Source organism: Neofelis nebulosa, chromosome 2 (genome assembly GCF_028018385.1).
Source record: "Neofelis nebulosa isolate mNeoNeb1 chromosome 2, mNeoNeb1.pri, whole genome shotgun sequence".
Classification (NCBI taxonomy): domain Eukaryota; kingdom Metazoa; phylum Chordata; class Mammalia; order Carnivora; family Felidae; genus Neofelis; species Neofelis nebulosa.
The window spans coordinates 34,047,364-34,070,582 of record NC_080783.1 but is presented as its reverse complement, the minus strand read 5'-3'; the positions used below and the strand labels follow the sequence as shown (position 1 = coordinate 34,070,582).

Here is a 23,219-nt window from a genome sequence, read left to right as displayed (position 1 = left end):
ACCCTCAAGGAGTTGAAGCACAAATCCCCACTCCTTAAGTGTGACCTACTCATAGTGACATTCTTCCAAAAGTACACTGTGGACAGGGAGTTGGGGGGGAAAGAACTACAGTGAAGAAACCTGACAGATACTATCTCAGCCTGGTGACTAAGGCCAATATAAAGTCATAAATTCTGACAATAGTATGTATCCTTAATATGATGGGATGAAAATGGCACTTTACCTTCTCAAAATCCATATCCCCAGTCTAATCATCAAAAAAAAAAAAAAATCAGAAATACTGCAATAGAGAGGTATGCTACAAAATTTTTCACCAGTACTCCTCAAAACTGTCATGGTCATCAACAAGTCTAGGAATCTATCACAGCCAAGAGGAGCCTAAGGAGACATGACAACTATATATAATGTGGTATGCTAACAGAGAAAGGACATTAGGTAAAAACTAAGGAAATCCTGGGGGCGCCTGTGTAGCTCAGTCGACTGAGTGTCCAACTCTTTCAGCTCGGGTGATTGTCACACGGTTTGGGAGGTCGAGCCCCGTGTAGGCTGTGCACTGACAGCCCAGAGCCTGCTTGGGATTCTCTCTCCCCCTCTCTCTGCCCTTCCCCCCACCCAAAATATATAAATAAACTAAAAAAAAAAAACAAAAAACAACAACTAAAGAAATCCTGATAATCATACTGCAATATGTAAACGCATCAGACATTGTACAGATTTAACCTACAAATTCTGTACGTTGATTATGTCCCAAGGTCAAAAAGACTAAGATAGATAAATTTATTGATTTCATAAATTTTTACATATCTACCATATCTACCATATCTACTTTAAAAAAGATAAAAAGAATGCATTTTGAAATCAAGTTGGAAAACCATAATAAACTTGTAAATGTTATTTTTTAAAAAGGCAATATGTAACAGCAAGTAAATTTTTAAAACTTAAAAATCATCAGGGTGCCTGGGTGGCTCAATCGGTTAAGCGTCTCACTCTTGATTCCAGCTCAGGTCATGATCCAAGGGTCCTGGGATTAAGCCCTCATGGGGTTCTGCATTGAGCATGGAGCCTGCTTAAGGTTCTCTTTCTCTCCCTCTGTGCCTCTCCCCTGTTCATGCTGTATCTTCTCTCTCACTCTCTCTCTCTGAAAAATTAAAATAAAATAAACTTAAAAATCATCTATGAGGCACCTGGGTGGCTCAGTCAGTTAAGCAGCAGACTCTTGATTTCGGCTCAGGTCATGATCTCACAGTGTCAGGCTCCATGCTGTCAGCTTGGGATTCTACTTCTCTCTCTGCCCCTTTCCTGCTTGCTCTGTCTCTCTCAAAGTAAACAAACAACTTTGAAAAATGATCTATAATCCATCACTCTAGCATAACAATTGCACATGCATAATTTGTCTTGTACTTGCACATGGTTTATTTAAAGTTACAAACATGGTGTGCTTGCTATTTTGTATTCTATTTATTTTATCATGAATATTTTCCACTTTCTACATGTCTCTGGACTTGAGTTTTTGTCACGAATTCAAAATATTCCGTTGTGTTGATGTACCACACATTTTTAAATTGTTCTTCTAATGTTGGACATTTCAACTATTTCTATTTTGTTCTATTATGGGGCACCTGGGTGGCTCAGTCAATAAAGCAGCTGACTCTTGATTTCGGCTCAGGTCATGATCTCAAAGTAACCATAAGCGTTAGTTAATAAACTATAAGCGTTAGTTAATAATAGTGTATCAATATTGGTTCATTAATTACAACAAATGTATCATACTAATATATTCACAGTGGAAGAAACTGGATGTGGGGTATGTGAGAACTCTCTGTACTATCTTCTCAATTTTTCTGTAAATCTAAATCTGTTCTAAAAAATGAAAAAACAAAACAAAATAAAAACTCTGCCCAGTGTTGGCAAGAAAGTGCTGGGATGGCCATTCTCATGACCAGTGAGTGGTGTAATCACTCTGTGGCATAATTTGGGAACATGCATTCAAAACAATAAAAACTTGTGCACAGCATACTCTGACTTAGCAATTCCAACTCAACCCTAAGAAAAGAATAGGGACTGTGTGAAAAGACTGATACAGACATGATCGTGACTGTATTTTTATAATAGTCAAAAGAAACATTTCAAAAGCATTTGGAACCGGCCAAGCATAAACACACTGTAGTGTATTTATATGATAAAATATATCATTATTAAATATTTAATTAAATATCATCCTATACTGTAAAGAATGAATAAAAGAAAAATGGCAGAAAAGCAAGTTACTGATAACATGACATGAATCCCGCTGTATTGAAAATCGCGTATTTATACATGTATTAAAATCTCAGTTCTCCGGCACCTCACTTACATCCGTGAACAAAACATTGAATAAGGGGAGAGCAAGAGGAGGTTAGAGAAAGAGGTAATGGTGGGCCTGGGCAGGTCAGGTGGCACCTAGAAGGTAGTTGTAAGAATTTGGCTTTTATTCAGATTGAAATGTGACCAGGGCACCTGGGTGGCTCAGTCAGTTAAGCATCCAACTTTTGATCTTGGCTCAGGTCATGATCTCACAGTTTGTGGGTTCTAGCACCCCCCCTCCCCCTCCCCCCATCAGGCTCTGTGCTGATGGTGCAGAGCCTGCTTGGGATTCTGTCTCTCCTTCCCTCTGCCCCTCCCCTGCTTGCGCGCACACACACACACACACACACATACTCCTCTCTCTCTCTCTCTCTCTCTATCAAAATAAATAAATACATAAGAAAAAAATTTTAACAGAGTGAAATGTGATAATAATGGTAGGTTTTGAGCAGAGAAGTGATTTATTCTGAAATTCCCTTAAAAAGGATCCCCCGGGCTGCTCTATTGAGACAGTAGGAGTACAAATGTACAAGTAGGGAAACTGTTAGGTGGCCACTACAATAATTCAGATGAAAAATAAGGGTGGTCCAAATAAGTGCAGAAAAGGAAATGAAAGGAACAATATACATCAAAGTATTATGAGGATGGGTTTAGTGCCTTTCTGTGTTCTCCAAAGTTTCTATAATGAGTAAAGAGGAAAAAAATATTTTGGTATACATACATATGACTTTTAAAACTGCCTATTTTTAGAAAATTGTGGATTCATGTGCTGGAATATATTTGGAAGGAAAAGCTACTTTCATTAAACTATCCTTAGTATAAACTGCTGCTATGAAGCATCTCAATAAATGTGTGTCCTCCCCATCCCTGTCCCCACCCCCCACTCTTCCAGGATAAATGGACAACTAGTGGCTCTAAAAGTCATTAGCATGAATGAAGAGGAAGGAGTCCCATTTACAGCTATTCGGGAAGGTAAGATCCAAGAGATCTATCTTACAGGTCCTTGATTTAGTAAGAAAAAAAAAATCCATTGAATCTATCCATTCAGCATCTAGCTTTTGATATTTCTAGAAGTAATATTATAATCACAACTGGAGAATAGTATGGAAGTTCCTCAAAAAATTAAAAATAGAACTATCCTATGACCCAGCAATTATACTACCAGGTACTTATCCAAAGTATACAAAAATGTTGATTTGAAGGGGCACATGCACCCCAAAGTTTATAGCAGTGCCATCCACAATAACCAAATTATGGAAAAGAGTCCAAATGTCCATCAACGGATGAGTGGATAAGAGGATGTGGTAGGTATGTGTGTAGATATATACATACACAATGGAATGTGTGTAGATATAGATGTAGATATATATCTACACACAATGGAATATTACTCAACATTCAAAAAGAATGCAATCTTGCCATTTGCAACAACATGGTTGGAGCTAGAGTGTATTATGCTAGGTGAAGTAAGTCAGTCAGAGAAAGATAAATATCATGATTTCACTCAAATGTGAAATTTAAGAAACACAACAGATGAACATAGGGGAAGGGAAGGAAAAATAAGTTAAAAAGAGAGGGAGGCAAACCATGAGAGACTCTTAAATACAGAAAAAAAACTGAGGATTGTTGGAGGGGCACTGGGGGGGGGATGGGCTAAGTGGGTGATGGGCATTAAGGAGGGCGCTTGTTGGGATGAGCACTTATATAAGTGATGAATCACTGGATTCTACTCCTGAAACCAGTACTACGCTGTATGTTAACTAGCTTGAATTTAAATTAAAAAATAATAACAATTGCAACCATATTCTTCATTATAGTTTTTGGAGCATATTTATACTATCATTTTATGATTTATTCTTTTTTTAATGTTTCTATTTATTTTTGAGACAGAGAGAGACAGAGCATGAGCAGGGGAGGGGCAGGGAGACACAGACTCCAAAGCAGGCTTCAGGCTCTGAGCTGTCAGCACTGATCCTGACGTGGGGCTCAAAGCCATAAAGCACGAGATCATGACATGAGCTCAGGTTGGGCTCTTAACTGATGGAGCTACCCAGGCGCCCCTACATGAGCCATTTAAAATCTAATGATGATAGGATAGCTATCAATTTCAGAAAAAAAAAAAAAAGACGACGATGAAGCAGAAGCAGAAGAAGAAGAAGAAGAAGAAGAAGAAAAAGAAAAGAAATGTCTCTTCTCTTTTGCTTTCTCCCCTGTTAACTATTTTCCCTTCTTTATGGAACACATACTTATATGCCCAGCATATTGCTGGGCATTATGAAGGATGAGAAGAAAAAGCCCTGATTTTTGCTCTCTGTCATTTTCAGTCTTAACAGAGCAGATGATTCAGGTTACAAGTGTTACAATGGAGGTTAAAAAGAGACATAAACTAATATGAGAACCAGTTAGTCTCAGTGTGGCTAATGGAGTCAGTAGATTTTGAACTAAGCTTGGAAGGATGGGTTATGCAAACAGGCATGGAAAAAGCAATTTACAAAATGAGTTTATAACTGAATTTGATGCCATTTTCAAAAGTCTTTTAGAGCCCCTGGGAAATATGTCGTTTTGAATTTGAGTATAGGGGCCAAATGGCCGTCAGGTTAGCCGGGAATTCATCCTGGTAGGATCAGGTGCATTCTGGAGGAAAGTGTGGTTTTAAGTGTTTAATATAATGGAAGCTGCATTTACTAATGTACTTATTAGTGGTCCCCATGAAAGTATGATCAGATTTAGAAGGAGTTGTGTGGATAGGTTGGATAGTATTTCTGAACATAATAGAAATCCCCAGGTCACCAATATAATGGGAGAGCCTCTGGCCCAGCTTCACCGCATTTTCATGGTGTTGTCTTTGTGCGTTTGAGCTTGCCTATTACTTCAGGACTGCCTTGCTCAGATTTTGCCCACAGCCAAGTTTTTCAGGTTGACATTTGACTTAACAATGAAAAATTTTGCCAGTTTTGCTAACAGATGGTTCTCAGCATGGTTCAGAAAAGCTGGATCTGTATTGTTCTGTATGGTAGATGTTTCTTTTATTTCATATTTACTAAGAAATTGCCTCTCCTTCACAGGTGTTTGCAATTACATTTAGTATTCAGCTGTGGACTTTCTTGGTTTGTTTTATGGACTTACCTTACTGAACGCTTTGCTTGTATAATAAAAACCACAAGAGGATTTTTGACACATTGGAGGTTGTTAGGCATCCATTTTCCAACAATGAATGTTTCTTTTTCCATCATTGAGAAAGCTAGAAGCCCTTGTTAAAGAAGCCCTCTCCCCGCAAGAAGGGATGAGGCCTCATTTGAAAACTTTGGCACTGTCCCATTTTTCCTGTAAAAACTTTAAGGATGTGAGACCAGGAAGACAGGAAGTTAAATGAGAAGGGATGGAAGGCAAAATAAGAACAGCTGGAGTTCATTAGTTAAAACCCTGGGTCACTAGCTAAAAAGGCAACCGAAAGCCACATGCAGAAAAACTGAACAAGTAATGCAGATTTTTTTTTTTTAAAGCCTTGAAGCAGGAATTACTTTTCCTGAACAGTTTGGCTGCCCTGATGGGATATCAGCCAAAGATTTACTGAATAGAATTTTACTACATGCATGGTCTCTTTATATATAAGTAGAATACATGTGGTGGTTCATTAGTCTGGCCATTTGGAATACTATTTGATCTTAACATGTGATATTATGAAATCAGCAAAAGTATGAACAACACAAAGGAAAACATATCTTAATACACATGCCAGATACTTTTCATATGTTACCTCTTCCAATCTTGTTAACAATCTCTAGAGATAGATATTACTATTATTCTAACATATAGCCATGCTTCAAACCAAATCTCTCTGATTCAAAAATCTGTACACTCTCTATGAATATTCTACAAATATTTATTGACCACCATTTATTGGCCAGGCACTCTGTTGGCTTCTAGACACATAGTAGTGCACAAAATAGACATGTTCCCTACCCTCATTCCTTTGCTAATTAAAAAGATTAGCTGCCTTTATAACAACTTGAAAAAATCTTCCATAATTGGCTCTGGAATTATATTTTAAATGTTTATTTTTACAACTAGGAGAAGATAGTTTTATTTGAATAGGTGAATATTTTAAGCTTTTATATAAGAACACATTCCCTAATTTTATGAAACTGTGTATCAATGTCTTAATAATGTGCATTATTTTAAGTGGAAAATAAAAAATGGAAACTTTCGGTTCAAACCCAGGACTTTCACTCTCTTAGCAGCATTTGTTTAGGAAGTAGTCATATAACTAATCTTTTTTGAAGACTAGATATATGACATAATCTTTTCTCCTCCTTTCCCCCATTACCTTTTTTTTTTAAAAAAAAACAACACTTACATCAACTCTAGTAGGTAAAGCATGTTATTTTTGTTGTTCAGATGAAGGAGTCTGAAGTAACTTGTCCGAGCCTCAGAACTAGTAATCAGAATTGTTAGATATTAGAATCTATTCTATTCTAATGCTACTTTATTATGATAAATTTAGAAATCTGTAACTCAAGCACTTCTCCTTTAGCAAAAGTAAAAATAAAAATAGAAATCTGTTTTTATGATACATTTTGTATAAACCTTAAGCAAAATGCAGAAGAAATATTTTAAAGAAAATAATATTATAAATTTGTCAATTCGGATTCTATATGTACTCTACAGCATCAGCAATTGCAATGTTTAAGTTAGAAACAGTTTTAGCTGAGAATCTTTCAATATCATTCTCTAACAGAAAACATTACAAGGGCACCTGGGTGGCTCAGTTAGTTGAGCATCCAACTTCGGCTCAGGTCACGATCTCACAGTTCGTGGGTTCGAGCTCACACATCGGGCTCTGTGCTGACAGCTCAGAGCTTGGAGCCTGCTTCAGATTCTGTGTCTCCCTCTCTCTGCCCCTCCCCCACCCATGCTCTGTGTCTCTCTTTCTTAAAAATAAATAAACATTTAAAAAAAAATTTTTGAGGAAAACATAAAGTAATTATTCCCAGTCCATATATAAGAAAACTGAACCAAAAATAGACTAAGGAACCTCCCCAAAGTCATGCAGTGTGGTAGAGGATACCAGTAAGAACTCCTCAGTTGCCTGTTACTACAAATAGATTGTGGGAGGCCTGGTTGACAAGAAGTCCTCCATTGAATGCAATCAAATCACAGCACAGACATAGCACATTTACATGTGTATAGTTAAATTTTTACAAAACATTGTCAGGATGATGATATGTGATTGGATTACAATTCCAAAGAAATTAGATAAGTATTTATCTAACATTTGTCTTAACATTTATTTAAATTTATCTAGATTTCTTTTCTTGAAATGAATAACTCAACTCATTGACTGGATTTGTGACACCCAGGCCAGAAAAAATGTAACATCAGGAACCACAAACTCTTTTTAATTCAATACTCAGTGGAGGTTGAGGATGGAAATTGGCTCCATTATTGACTCCTACATAAACTCAATTACAACAGTTTGGTCTTCATTAATTTGCAAGCACATATTGAGCACCACATGCCAGGCCTATGCTAGGTGCAGGAGATAGACAAACAGGGACAGGGACAATCCATGCCTTCAAAAGCTCACAGCCAGCTATTCACTACATATATATGTGCCCCTAGCACTTTGAGGGCCAGCCTTGTTTTTCCTTGTCATCGTCATCTTTTACACAAACTAAAACAGAACACAGCAGAGTAAAATCAAAACATCATGACCCATTGCACTTGGAAAGCATCAATTTTCCTACACCTTCACTAAGCCACAACCCCCAATAAAATCAACAAAACCAAGAAAATAAATATTTTCATATCATTGCAAGATGAAAACTTTTTTTAAATTATTAAATATCTTACATATATGAGAATCAAACTAAATGCCATTTAATGTTCAGCCAGTTAGTCATCTACTTTTGGACATTTAAAATAAAGAAATACTTTGCATTTTGTAAATGAGCTGAATAATGTTCAGTTATGGCTCATTTGTTCCTGATCTTTGGGATTCTGTTGTTTTCTTCAGGTTTTCTCTTTGGCTTTCTGAGTGTTCTCATACCAAGTTAATATATGCAGAATGCTTACAACAATGCCTGGCATGTAGTAAATGCTCAATGAAGTATCATCATCATCATCATCACCATGGAAGTATTTTGAAAGGACTCAAAGAAATTCCATTGTGATTCCACTTTTCTGGAGCTTTAAAGACTCCCCAATTTGTCTGTGTGTCTTTTCTTTGAAGAAAAACAGAGATAGGTATACTTAGAATGTGTGAATTATAAAAACAATAATTTTAACAGGAACCAGGATGCTCTGATTTAAGGATCTTTCCCCTTCTCGGGTGGCTTTTGTATCCCTCAGCTTGTGAGTCTGCACAACACACCATATCCTGCTCTGAAGTTTATGAGGCAGGCTTGGAGTTAGAAGAAAGACCTTTTCTTCTTGGGTTTGAGACCCACACATCTGAAGCTGTAAGCATTTTAGATCCCTTTGGTAGATGGGCCAAACAATACCATGAGATAAATTCTTTAAACATCATCTACTGGTTCATGTAAATTGCCTATTATTACTCACCAAAAGCCACAGTTTCCAAAGAAGTATTTCAGTAGTTCGGGGGTGTTAAAAAAGCTGTAGTAGACATGGCAATAACACTCAAACATTTATAATCTAATGAGGAAGACAATGAAGAGAAACAAGGAATGAAAGCATCTCACAGAAACACCCTATGCCAACCAATTATAGATATAGAAATGACATTAGGTAATTAGTGACACTAATTCAATAGTAAATATTGATTTGATGTTTGTAATAGACCAAAGATTGTTCTAGACACTAGAGATATAGCAATAAGCATAAAAGACAGAAGTCCTACTTTCAATGGGGACATTCTTACAGGGTGAATAGAAAATAAAAATACATTCTTAAGGGTGCATAGAAAATAAAAATAGAGGGGCACCTGGGTGACTCAGTCAACTGAGCATCCCACTCTTGATTTTAGCTAAGGTCATGATACCAGGATCATGGGATGGAGCCCCGAGTTGGGCTTCTTGCTAAGCATGGAGCCTGCTTGGGCTTTTCTCTCTCTCTCTCTCTCTGCCCCTCTCCCCCACAGAAAGAAAGAAAGAAAGAAAGAAAGAAAGAAAGAAAGAAGGAAGGAAAGAAAATAGTAGTATGTTTGGTTTAATAAGCAGTAGGTGCTGTGGAGAAGAAAAAAGCAGGGCAAAGGGACAGAGGATCACTAGGGTAGGTCTGGGATGGGGAAGCTGCTATTTCATGGAGAAGGGTCATGGAAGCCTAGACTTCGTGTGTATGGTTTGAGTGGAGACCTGAAGGAAGCAAGGGAAGAAATGCACAGGCAATGGGATAAGAGGATTATAGGCAGAGACAAGGAAAATTGTAAGACCCAGGGAGGAAATGTGTTTGGAAGTGTCCAAGGAACAGTTAGGAGGCGAATGTGTTAGAGCCAAGTGAGCAAGAATAGGAATATGAGGGCAAGGAGGTAATGGCTGGACAGGCCATTGTAAGTCTTTTGTATCTTATTCTGAGTGAGATGAGAGACCACTGGAGCAGAGACATGCCTTGACTTCAATCTAAGAAGGATCACAGTAGCTGGCTGTTCTGTGCATGACAGACTACAGGAAGGGAGAGAGGATGCAGCAAGAGACTAGCTAGAAGGTGTTTGCACTAATTCAGCCAAGATATGATGATAGCTTGGCCTGGGATGATAGCAGAGGCGATGGCAAGAAGGGAGGGATTCTGGACATGTTATGAAGGTATAGCCAACAGATTTGCTGAATTGGATCAGGGTATGAGAAAAAGAGTTGAGAGGAGTTTAAAAGTATTTCTGCAAAGAAATTGTGAATTGAAGATAAGACTAATAATATAAATATAAGTGAACAACAGAGAAGTGGTCAAACTGACACTTTTCCTACTCTTATAAAGCAGAAATTATCAAGAAAACTATATAAAATAAAGATTTTATAACCACACCATTGTTAGCAGTGAGCCTCATCCTAAGTAGATACTGTTCCTCGATAGTATTAAGCCATCATGATTAAGAAAACACACCACCATGATTTTATTTTTTTATTTAAAAATTTTTTTTAATGTTTATTTACTTTTTTTTTTTAATTTTTTTTCAACGTTTTTTATTTATTTTTGGGACAGAGAGAGACAGAGCATGAACGGGGGAGGGGCAGAGAGAGAGGGAGACACAGAATCGGAAACAGGCTCCAGGCTCCGAGCCATCAGCCCAGAGCCTGACGCGGGGCTCGAACTCACAGACCGGACCGCGAGATCGTGACCTGGCTGAAGTCGGACGCTTAACCTACTGCGCCACCCAGGCGCCCCTTGTTTATTTACTTTTTGAGAGAGAGAGAGAGAGAGACAGAGTGTGAGTGGGGGAGGGGCAGAGAGAGAGAGGGAGACACAGAATCCGAAGCAGGTTCCAGGCTCTGAGCTGTCAGCACAGAGCCTCACTTGAGACTTGAACCCACAAGCTGTGAGATCATGACCTGAGCCGAAGTCAGACACTTAACTGACTGAGCCACCCAGGCACCCCATCACCACCATGATTTTAAAAATAAGCATCACAAGTTTTAGCAAGATCAAATTTAAGTAAGAATAAAATTGTATTAAAAATAAAATTAAAATATCTTAACAATTTCAGCTTTACCCATTTCCCTTAAAATCTAGTTTTGGTTCATGCTTTGTAATGCATGTGTGTGTATATATGTGTGTGCAGGAAGAGAAAATTAACATAATTCATAAATAAAAATTACACAAAATACAGCATTCTCAATTGATGGTAAGAAGTCACTGTTATAAATATGGAAGGTGCTGAAAACTCTAGCAGAAATAGAACATAAACAAAAGTTAAAGATACTAATCTTGGAGTGGGAGTTTAGTGGAATTCAAGGTAAAAGGGAGGGCAGAAGAAACTGATGGCTGGGATATTAATTCTAATTTGCAACCATGTGATGGTTTATATTTTCCAAGGGTTCCACACATAACATCTGATTCCATCCTCATGTCAACCCTGTGAAGTCAAGTCAGAAAAGGCATTATCTTTTTTTCATAAAGAGTGTGATACTCTCCTGAGCTCACTCAGATAAAAGTGATGAGGCCAGGATTCACATTAAGGCCTCTGGCTCCACAGTCAGTTCCCTGTCAAGACATTCAATAAATATATCTGACAAATTAAGTGCTTACTCTTGGCTGAGTGTTGTACTAGGTGGTGCAGCTGCATCCAAAAGAGAGGAAAAGTCACTCCCTCCATTCCCATGTAGCCTTCAGGCTGGGTGGGGGTAGGGACATCAAACAAATGCCTGTGAAACTGTTTACTACATTTACAAAGCAATGTGTTTGTAAAAATGAAATAATAAATTTAGCTCATAAAGACTCGGGGGGCAAAAAGTAAAGTTAGAGTATTAGTCATTAGAGCAAAGTAAGATTAGCAGGTATAATAGGGCTCCTTTGGTGATTAAAGGTTCCCAGCTCAAACTGATGTTAAGAAGGAGTCACCAGCTAATAGTTCTGATAACTATGCGCTAGCAGGGCGTAGATGACATCACCAGGAATCCATGCCTCTCCATCCCCAACACTGTTTTTCTCTGCCTTAGTTTTATTCCCAGACATGCTCTCACCAGGTGTTGGTAATCTGGCCAGAGAAGCTCCTGGTGAAATCCTACAAGCTCAGCCTTCTTCTCACAGTGGAAAAGAAAGCACTTCTTTCTGGATGGCACCAGCAAAGTAGGGTTTTGTGCCTGTCTCTGAAGCAATCACTGTGGCTAGAGGGTACTGTCCTCTGGTCAGGCCTGGGGGACACGCCCAGTCGTGGGTAGCCATGGGGTCAGCATGGAAAAGCCACCGGAAAAGTCACCACCGGAAAAGCATGGACTGAGTGGGCAAAGGGATTTTTCCCCAGAGGAAAGTGGAGGTATTCCCACTAGAAAAGAAAATGGCTATCAGAAGGGCAAAATAGCAGGGGATCATTACAACAGGAAAGATTCCTGAGAGGAGTAATTTGTTCCAAAATGTGAAGGTAGTGTTTGGGTTTGGTTTTAATCTTATGGAATTCTGGGGAAGAGTTGGTGAAGGAGATTCATGACATACAAGCATACCCTGCAGAACATTGATTTGAATTTTTATACTTCACTTTTCCTTTCCTGTAAGTCTTAAGGACACTATTTATTCATGCAGGGATGTCCTGAACTGAGACTCATCATCTCCCTATCATGCCTTTTCTGGTCTCCACCCTTGTGAAGCTCGGGGGGTTCATATCCCTGAAGCTCCCAAAGAGAGCTTTTCAGACTCCTTCCCAGCCACTCACTGGCCTTTTGTGCTGACTTCTCCCTTTTAAGATTGCCTTTAGTGGGGCGCCTGGGTGGCTCAGTCGGTTAAGCAGCCGACGTCAGCTCAGGTCATGATCTCGCGGTCCGTGCCCCGCGTCGGGCTCTGTGCTGACAGCTCAGAGCCTGGAGCCTGTTTCAGATTCTGTATCTCCCTCTCTCTGACCCTCCCCCGTTCATGCTTCATCTCTCTCTGTCTCAAAAATAAATAAAAATTTTAAAAAAAAATGATTGCCTTTAGTGACCTAATAATAATTTGTTATTAAAGATGCAAGAGACAGTCCTCAAACTTCACCACTCCCACTCCCCTGGGCTCCCCAAGATTGGCTCTGTCCTCTTTTCAAGTTTGTATTTTCTCCTTTCCACAGAGGTTGGCAATTCTGCCTTTAAGAAATCCTCTCCACTCTATTATGTTCATCCCATACCCTTATCCCTGCCTTCCACTAATCACATCCACGGGCCCTGCTGACCCTCTGTGACACTTTGAATTTTGGAGAATGGTCACATGTTGCAAAGTCCTACTCTAGAAGGCAGAATACTCCATTTCCTGCTCCTCCAATGGCCTTTATCTCTCCAGGCCTCCTCTCCTGTAACTCTGAAGCAGAGATAAGATTCCCAGAGGGAAGCATTTGCAAAGTGCTCTGAGTGCTTTGATGAAATTGATTAGATAAATGGAAACATAGTTTTTTGCAACTGCTCTAGCCTGTAAGAAAAATAAGTTATGTAAATGCAGTGGCTTGCCATTTGACAAATGATGAAGGTCCTTTGTAATTTTTAATATTATTTCATGAGAATTTTTTCCCAGCAATAAAAAAATCAGAATGATTGATTTGAAATGTTTAAAAAATAAATACTGCTTGACATCTTTAAAGCAGTACTTTCATTATCAATGATTGAATTAATATTTTGTTTAATTTTTTCTAGCTTCTCTCCTGAAGGGTTTGAAACATGCCAATATTGTGCTCCTGCACGACATAATCCATACCAAAGAGACACTGACATTTGTTTTTGAATACATGGTGAGTTGCCCCAGCATTTTATAAAGCATGAGGGAAAAGCCTGGTGCTTGTACAATGAATCTGTTAATATTTTATGGCATGATAAAACTTTCATTACAATGTGGAAAGTGTCATGGAAATTTTCATTATTATGATTGCCAGAGCTTATTGTTCTTACACTCCTTCTTTAGTCCTGCTTCTTTACCCACTGTATTTGTTGTCTTTCCCCCCCTTACCAACAATAATAAATAAGCACTTTGAGCTTGCCTCCTCAATAAAACTTTTGTACTTATTTTTTATCTATTTTTAATTACCATCTGAGCAGAATCCAACATTTTTTCATTGACAATAAAGACATGAATCACAAGGTCTTTAAAAATTGTATACAAGTTTACTAAAAATAACTCATTTTCATATTTTTGAAAGGAAAAACATTCAGATATTAGCAGAAATAAATCATAGGGCATGTATACTTGACTTGCCTCCAAGGAGAGTGAGAAATGCCCGCTCCACTGCCTTCAGTGGCAGTCATTTAAAATGAGCATCTTTTTGTGATGAGAAACAAGCTTCCTTGTAAGAAGCCATTTAGAAAGACACCCTGTGTTTGACCTTAATAGTGAGGTCTCAGGAAACCTGGTTATGTATCTTTTGTACTTTAGTCTCAAAAATTCTGAACTTTATAATACCTCCGACCGCCAATCTATGGTCTACTTTAGGACACTGTTCAAGCTCCACTAATGTTACTCTCTCCGCCATTTTGTGTAGCACACAGACCTGGCCCAGTACATGTCTCAGCACCCAGGAGGGCTTCATCCTCACAATGTCAGGGTGAGTACTTTGAGGGTCAGGATTCAGGAGAAGAATTTTGAAACAGACTGTCATCACAAAGCAAAGTCTCGTGATACTAAGTAAGAAGATGCCTATCATTGATATTCTAGAGAAAGGTTTTTTTCAAGAGTTGCCCCTCAAGATATAGAGCAATGTCTAGCCATTTTCCAGGCAGCTTAACCTTGTTAGTCATTGCCATCATGCAAATGTGTCTTTAAAAATATACACCAATGAAAAAGAATTGCATTAAAAGGAAAGAAGTGAAGCTAAGACATTATAAAATAAATACCTTATTCGTGGCAGACTACTGTGGTCTGTGATAGTGTTGTACTTATATTTTCCCAATAGAATCAGCAAACGAATTACCTTTGTTAGGTCTAATTTAGTTATCTGTTTGCCCTATTATAAATGGGACCAAATTCCATTTTCTAGTCATTGGAATAGAAATAATAATAAACTCTCAACTAGCTGTAATTCTATGTCTGTTATGAATTTTAGAAACCATTTTTATTTCATACTTTTCATGCCCTAAGGTTTTTATTGGCATTAATTAATTAATTAATTGGTCCTTGATATAACATATATGAAATTTGTATATGATGTATTCATATTCATTCATTTAACTAATATTTATATTCCTTCTTTCCTTCATTCATTCAAGAATGATTGAGTACTTCATATTATATTAAGTTTTGAGGTTCCAATAATGAATAAGTTGTGTTTCTTACTTTCAGTAAGCTTAAAGCCCAGTAAGATATATGGACTTAAATAGGCAATAAGAAGCAAAGTGATAATGGCGATGGCCATGTTAACTGGAAACGCTATGAGAATTCATAGTAAGGGGACCCATCCAGTCCTACAAGCAAAGGGGAAAAGAAGATTTGAGGACAAGGGGTTGAGGAGAGTGAAAACATTTTAAGATAGCTGGTGGAGAATGGGATAGAGACCTAATTAGGCAAAAAGAAAGAATGTCTAGTAGTGTGTTGAGGACTCCGGTGAGAATGAAAACCATTAAATTATCTTCATGATCATGGGATTTCCTTTTTAATGGCAGCGCTTAGCAATTCAAATAGAGGAATATAAAAAGTAGACTGTTAGAGTGATTCAGAGTTGGGGTTTTGCCAGACATATGAAAGAAAAAGACAGTTGGGCAAGAGAGTTGAGGAGACTGTCAAGAGAGAGGTTACAGTGATGGTCAGAGACTTCTAAAAGGAGCCTAATCTGAGGGAAGGAAGTGAAGATAGGCAGGTTGCTGATAGCTAGGGACGGAACAGAAGAGCCAAGGAACTAGAGATGTTGATTAGATAGAGGAAGGCTTAGAGAAAGAATAACTGTGAGAAAGATAGAATATTTTCAGGCTTGAGTGACTCTCATACCAGGCACTGTGCTAAATGATTAGAAGGATAAGAAGCCATGAAGAAGACATGAGTCCTGCCCTCAGGGGCCTTACAACCAAAAACAAGAGATAAGAAATATGCACCAATACTGTTACAGGACATTTGTGAATAATACCGAGTGAGAAATAAGGCCTCATGTAGATGTACAAAAAAAATAAAAGATATCTTCTCATTTTAAGAGTTTTTATTAAGGCAGACATTAAAAGATACATTGCATTTCAAGAGTCTGTAATAGGGGAAGATGTCACAGACAGAAGGAATGTTTTCAGCAAAGATACAGAACAGAGAAGTAGAGGATGTGTTCAGGAAAGAGGATCCCAGAGCCATGGACTGTTAGGGTTAAATGAACTACATTACTTTTCAGTCTTTGTGTTTTGACCCATTAGCGGGTTATGAAATCAATTTGGCAATCAGCAACCAGCATTTTAAAAAATGAAATAGAATAGATGAGAAAAGAATAGAAAATATTAGGGTATGTTACACCTAGTAAGAATATGTATTATTTTGTGCAACTTTTGTGCCCCTTGAAACCGCGCTTATATCTATATATGAATGCAAGTACTGGATACACATGTATTTCTTATGGTAAGTTGCAGCAGGAAAAAAAAGCCTTAAAAACTCTGGGCTGCTCTAACTTTCTTAATTTGCAGAATTGGAATCCAAGGTTTGATAAGACAAATATTTTGCCTGAAGTTATAGAACCAGTTTTTGCCATTGCTAAAAATGATTCTTGGTTAAGATTCTTTTCCAGAGTACTGCATCTCTGGTCCTATTGGCCCGAAATAAAGAATATATTAGTAAAATGAGGATATGTAAGTCTGGAAAAATAGATTCGGTAGGTGGTTGAGAACCTTATTTTCTAAGATGTGGACTATATTTCTTAGACAGTAGAGTCATTCAAGGGGTTTGCATTGAGAGAGAATAACATGATCAGAAGGAAATTTATGTAACTGTGGTCTGTGGGATGGATTAAAGAGTAGGGGATTTCATTAGGAGTTCATTGATGTGGGCTGGCCCAGTGCTTCTCAAACTTCAATGAGCAGATGAATGACCTGGGCATCTGATTCAGGAAGTCTAGGGTAAAGGCCTTAGCCTCTGGGTTTCTAACATAATCTCCTTGATTGACCAGAAGAATTATAGCTCTATTAACAGAAATAGAAGTTGATTGAAGAGGAGGAGGAGGAGGAGAATTCCTGTTTTAGACATAGTGAGCTTCTAGTTGAGGTAGAAATCCAAAGGAAAATGAGCAGCAAACAATTGGAGGGGAGATTGGTGCCCAAGAGGAAGATAGACGCTGGAGAAGTAGACTTGAGGGCAATTGGAACATGTAGTTTGTAGTTAAAGACAAGAGAGTAGATAACCCAAAGAGCAAATACACAAAGATAAAAGAACTGATTATAGAACTTTTGCCTTTAGGGGTTGAAAGAGGAACAGGACAGCAAGAGACAAAAGAAAGAAGCTTTTAGGAATGTAGAGGATCCAGAAAAATACACTCTCATGGAAATCAAAGGAAAAGACAATTTCAGGGAAGGCATGGTTGAGAGTGTCACTAATACCAGGAATACATTTGAAAACCATACTTGACTATTTTGTGGATTTGTGAGGGATACACTAATAAATAGAGGGGTTTATTAGGGGTATGTGGAAGCACAAAGGAAAAAGTTTTCCCATCAAAACAAGTGGGAGTAGGGATGAGTTCTCCATAGCCAGGGCAGCAGTGAAAATGCTCACTCTGGCCCAGGTGGCACTAGCCCAATGAAATTATCTTGTCCCCAAGAGCCTCACTGTGTTAGAAACAGGACGAACCCCTGGGGTATGGGAAGTCTCTCTGGAAAGAATCACCTGAGATCTGGCTTGGTGTTGACTGAGAAAACACCAAGGGATTGAGTTCTGTTAATGGTGCTTTGGTGGTGTGAAGGAAGAATCCAGGTTGCAAAGGATTCAAGAGTGAGTGAGTTGGTGAGGTTAGTCAGGGCAGACTGCAGTTTTGAGAAGTGTGGCTCTAAAATACCATATGTGTGGGGCGCCTGAGTGGCTCAGTCAGTTGGGCGCCTGACTTCGGCTCAGGTCATGATCTCACAGTTCATAAGTTGGAACCCCATGTCAGGCTCTGTGCTGGCAGCTTGGAGCCTGGAGCCTGCTTCAGATTCTGTGTCTCCCTCTCTCTCTGCCCCTTCTCGGCTCACACACACACACACTCTCTCTCTCTCTCTCTCAAAAATAAATAAAATGTTAAAAAAATAAAAATAAATAAAATAAAATACCATACATAAATACTGCAGCGCTTTACCATTTACAAATGCTTGTGGACATTCATGTGGAGCCCGGGGGGAAAGGGATTGAAGAGCAAGAAGGTGAGGGCGGGTGTGACTAATTAGTGAGAGCAGTCTGTACTCCAACATGAAAGGCGTTTCAGGCTGGCCCACTAAGAAATTCTGTCTCTGACTCAGCCAGCTCCCTCTTCCTTTCCCTGTCAAGTTTTAATTTTCTTTTTGCCAGTTTCTCAGAATGGTGTAGTGGAGTTAGGCTGGTCTGAGTTTGAGTTTTGGCCCTGACAGTTTCTAGACATGTTTTTAAAGTATCTTTGAGCCCTATTTTTCTTATCTGTAAATCAAGGACAAGCGTTATCTCCCTCATGGATTACTTTGAGGATTATGAAAGGTTCTAGGCGTACAATAAATGTTTTCCCCTTCCTCCCTTCTGTCTCTCTCCCCCAATTGTCTGTTGCTCCCACTTTCCTCAGTATTTTCACATTGAAAAGCACTAGGAAAACTCATAGAACCAGTGAACATAGGAGTGTCAGGAAAGTTTTAACATTCTTAAATGGCTCATGAGCCTGATGTAGGACCTGCATAAAACTACACAGACACAGCTGTGCCATGGTGGGCAAACCCCCCAGGCCTCTTTGGTCAGATCGAGCTACCCCTCTGCTTGCCTCCAATGTCTCCTAGTCATTGTTAGGCCAGTAAACGTGCCAGCATCTCTGAAGTTCCCAGTTTCCAGGATGTGATGCAAAAAGTGTGATGGATTTACCTGCACAGCTCTGCATCTGCTATTGTGCCTCTGTCTCCAGGAATGCTGGGGCTGGGCTTTTCTTTTCTAAACTGCCAGAACATGTCCTCGGTTGGCATAGGTCTTTGTAAACACTAATGTTGGTGTTTCAATTCTCAATTGCCAGTGGCACTGGAAAAGAGCAAAAGACACTGGAATCCTAAGCATTCTGTTTTTCCTTAAGCGTCTACATTGGTGGGAACCTAATAATGTCTTTGGTTTCTATGCCTTATAACCACATGCAACATTTAAAAATTTGGGCCCAGAATGTATTTTTCCCTCTTATTTCTTCAACTATTTATTCCTTAATCTCTTTATTTTCTTTTCTTTTTTGGTCTATTGTTTTTTTGTTTTTGTTTTTTCCCTGTTTTTCGTCTTTCTTCCTTTTAGTCAAATGGCTGCAATATAGCTTGTTTTCAGCTTTGAACTTCAGACTTAAAAATAGGTTTAAAAGGTAATGGTTCCTTTATTTCCTAATTCCATCTAAAGATATATTTCCTAGTCTGGTCTCCTTGTATTATGTTTTTAAAAGGGCTTCATATCAGAGAGCCTGGAAAACTTAAGCAGTTGTAAACCTTAGAATATCATTTCCAGGTCAACTTTGATCTTATATGCCAAGTTCATCGGTGGGAAAAAAAATTAAATCTTTCACATCTAAATCAATAACTAGTTCCGAAGGAAACTTCAAAGTTTCCCTTTAGATTTTTAAGGAAGGGTAATTCCTCCAGTATCAAAGAAATGAGATGTCAGGAAAAGGCAGAATCCCTTTGTTTAGGACATGGTCTACTTATTTGACTTTCCTTGTCTTTTTTTTCCCCTTTCTGAATGTAAAATCTTTTTTTTTTCCTCTCAAGAAACACTTTTACTATATTCTTTCAGATGACTGTTTTTGATTTAGAGGAGAAATCAACACATAGTGGCTCAAATCTCCTTAGATAAGGTGTTCATTCCTTCCAGCTTTTCATGTTTCAACTTTTGCGGGGCCTGGCATACATCCACCACCAACACGTTCTTCACAGGGACCTGAAACCTCAGAACTTACTCATCAGTCACCTGGGAGAGCTCAAACTGGCTGATTTTGGTAAGTCTCCCCTCAAGTGTCTTTCTGGGCTATGAACAATGATGCTTTTGTGTGCATGTGTTTAAACCATTGACTAGGCCTGGCCTTTGAAAATCGGAGGCCCATGGAACATGGTGCTTTGTGAGGATGTCAAACTACCATATAGGAAGTGTGAGGCCAGAAACAGGGCAAGTTTGGTAGCTTCTTAGGATTCCATCAAGTCCCAGTCTAATCAGATCCTAAAACTTGGGTACCTCTACTGCCCCATTGCCATTTTTTATAGAGAGACATTTGTAGAGAGAACTGTACCTAGTACGTTTTCCTACATCTGAATGGATATAAAAATTCAGAATAGATCAAGGTTATCCCATGATGACAGGATAAAGAAGTAAACCCCAGATTATAGGATGGACTCCTGTCGCAGTAGAGGCTTCAGGGCACTTGTTCTGGTCACCTATCTATAGAGCTGTGTTGCATGAGTACCTGAGGTTTTTATTCCTATCAAAGTGACAACAGATTTCCCTGGGGTATCACTGTATCTTTCCATTTTAGTACTTATCACAGTTTATAACAATATATACACATATATTTGTGTAATGATTTTGTCTACTCTGCTAGACTGTAAGCATTATGAAGACAACCTGAGTCCATTTTGCTCATCATCATATCCCTAAGGCCTGACACCACAGTAGGTGCTTAATAAATATTTGTGAAAAAAACTAGAGCTGAGGAACCACTCTTCTCTGTTTGGCGGATATCAGATGGTTGCACTATAGCTACAGTACTTAATTCTGACATATTAGTTTTCATCTGAGCATATAAGCATTTGGCAGATACTCATTTATGAATTCCCACAACAGAGAACTCATCTACTGAGGTTTTTTTCCCAGCTGCACATCATGTGATTCTGTGAGATAAGTAGCTGACCAACAAAAGTACTCTTATATTCCAGAGAACTTGAGAGTGATGTGTTCAAGGCCTTACCAAACTAATTAGTTTGGATTAGCAGTCCCCACCTTGTATGTACTAAACTGGGGATTCCTGGACTACAAAATGGAGGGCAACCTTATTAGTTGTGAATTGAGTTCTGTTGCTGTTACAGAGACCCCAAATTACAGAGGTGTAAACATGCTAGAAGCTTAACTTTCTCTCACATAACAGTCTGACCTAAGTAGTCAGAGCTTGTATGGTGGCTCCATGGTGTCTTGACCCATGTTCCTTCTGTCATGTGGCCCCACCATCCTTAAGGTATTGCCCCAACTACATATTTAAAGATGGCTGCCACCTCATTCTCATTATAGCCTAGAGGAAGAAGAAAAGGGAAGAAGGTGTGTTTAATTCCTCCAAAAGGGCATGGTCTGGAAGTTCACACATCACTTCTGTTTATATCATATAGGCAAGAATTTAGTCACCTCCCTATACTTAGCTGCCAGGAAGGCCACATCTAGCTGCAAGTAGGCCAAAATTTCAGAAATTCACTTGATAAAGATGTACGCAAGGGTCAAGATAACTGAGTAACTATTAAAAGCACCCAGATTTTGTGTATTATTTTTTTTAATGTTGCTTACTCCACCAGTTATTAACTCCTGGTAGCATGCATCTCTTGCTAGCTCTCCAGGAAGTCCTAGAACAGTGAGTTCTGTGCTTTTCCTCTTTGGCCAGGTCTTGCTCGGGCAAAGTCTATTCCCAGCCAGACATACTCTTCAGAAGTTGTGACCCTCTGGTACCGCCCTCCTGATGCCTTGCTGGGAGCCACTGAATATTCCTCTGAACTGGACATATGGTAAGAAATAGTGTCAATAAAATGAAGAAAATGTGAGTTGTTTTACCCATTAGAACTGCTTTATAATCTTAATTGCATTTTAAGTAATAATGTTAATAATGACAATCATGCTTATATACAGAAACATAAAGTGCTTTCAAATATGTATCTCATTTGACTTTTGCAATTATTCTGTGAATTTTTATAGTTAAAGAAATTGAGACTCAGAGAGATCTTGCCCAAGGCATATTCTGAATTGGATAACTCTCCTCCTAGCTCTTCTCTTCAGTCTTTTGTCTTTCCCCCTTGTCCTCAGAGAAACACACACTCATGCTCCCCAACCACAGATACACAAACACATACACACATCTGCACACTAATGCTCACACATGCCCAAGTACAGTTCAGAGCTTAGAGAAAAAGGCACACAGACCATGATTGAGCAGACCCAATTTTCATGCCAGTTCTATTAATTATTCTGGATTATGTTATCTTGAAAACTCATGTATCTTCTCTGTGTCTGTGTTTCTCCATCAAAAAAAAATTTTAATGTTTATTTATTTTTGAGAGAGAGAGTGAGCAGGGAGGGGCAGAGAGAGAGGGAGAGAGAGAGAATCTGAAGCAGGCTCAGTGCTATCAGTGTAAAGCCCAACATGGGGCTCGAACCCACTAACCGTGAGATCATGACCTGAGCTGAAATTAAGAGTCAGACGCTTAACTGACTGAGCCACCCAGGTGCCCCTGTGTTTCTCCATTTTTAAAATGAAGGTAATAAACTCTTTCCATGAGGGGTTAAATGGGGCTATAGTATAAGAATCAGATAAGCATTTCCAAGTAGAACCACATCACTGGGGAGGCTCTTAGATTAATGGAGTGCAATAGTGACTGTGGGATCACTCATCATCCTACAACAGCAGTGTTATGTTATCAGATCTTATTTCTGCTAATATCTCGGTCATCTGGGGGCCACAGTTAAATGTGTGGTGACTTTGCAATCATAGCCATCCCCTCAGAGTTAACAAAATGTATGGACATCCTTCAGTTCCTTAGGAGGTCTTCCATAAACAAAAAGCCTTGTTTTAAAAAAAAATCAATAATAGATTTTTTAAAAATTAAACAGTATTGGGGCATCTGGGTGGCTCAGTCGGTTAGGCGTCCAACTTCGGCTCAGGTCATGATCTCACGGTTTTTGGGTTCAAGCCCCATGTCGGGCTCTGTGCTGAGAGCTCAGAGCCTGGAGCCTGCTTCAGATTCTGTCTCATTCTCTCTCTGCCCCTCCCTCACTTGTGCTCTGTCTCTCTCTGTCTCTCAAAAATAAATAAATGTAAAAAAAAAAATTTTTTTTAATTAAACAGTATTCTAAAAAGGCTAAACTAAGCTTTTGGATTTCCAAAAGAATTGAGAAAGGTTGCAGAAATATTCCTCCAGTGTCTTTGGAGT

At 38.8% G+C, this 23,219-nt stretch overlaps 1 protein-coding gene across 1 annotated transcript in view; it reads left to right on the top strand.

Moving 5' to 3' along the window:
* Positions 1-23,219, top strand: part of CDK15 (cyclin dependent kinase 15) — an 83,500-nt gene that overhangs the window by 5,753 nt on the left and 54,528 nt on the right. The window contains exons 4-8 of the mRNA XM_058708985.1: positions 3,236-3,315; positions 13,608-13,702; positions 14,447-14,509; positions 19,915-20,038; positions 21,680-21,800. Of these exons, the coding sequence (XP_058564968.1) occupies positions 3,236-3,315; positions 13,608-13,702; positions 14,447-14,509; positions 19,915-20,038; positions 21,680-21,800 (483 nt within the window). The remainder of the gene's footprint in view (positions 1-3,235; positions 3,316-13,607; positions 13,703-14,446; positions 14,510-19,914; positions 20,039-21,679; positions 21,801-23,219) is intronic.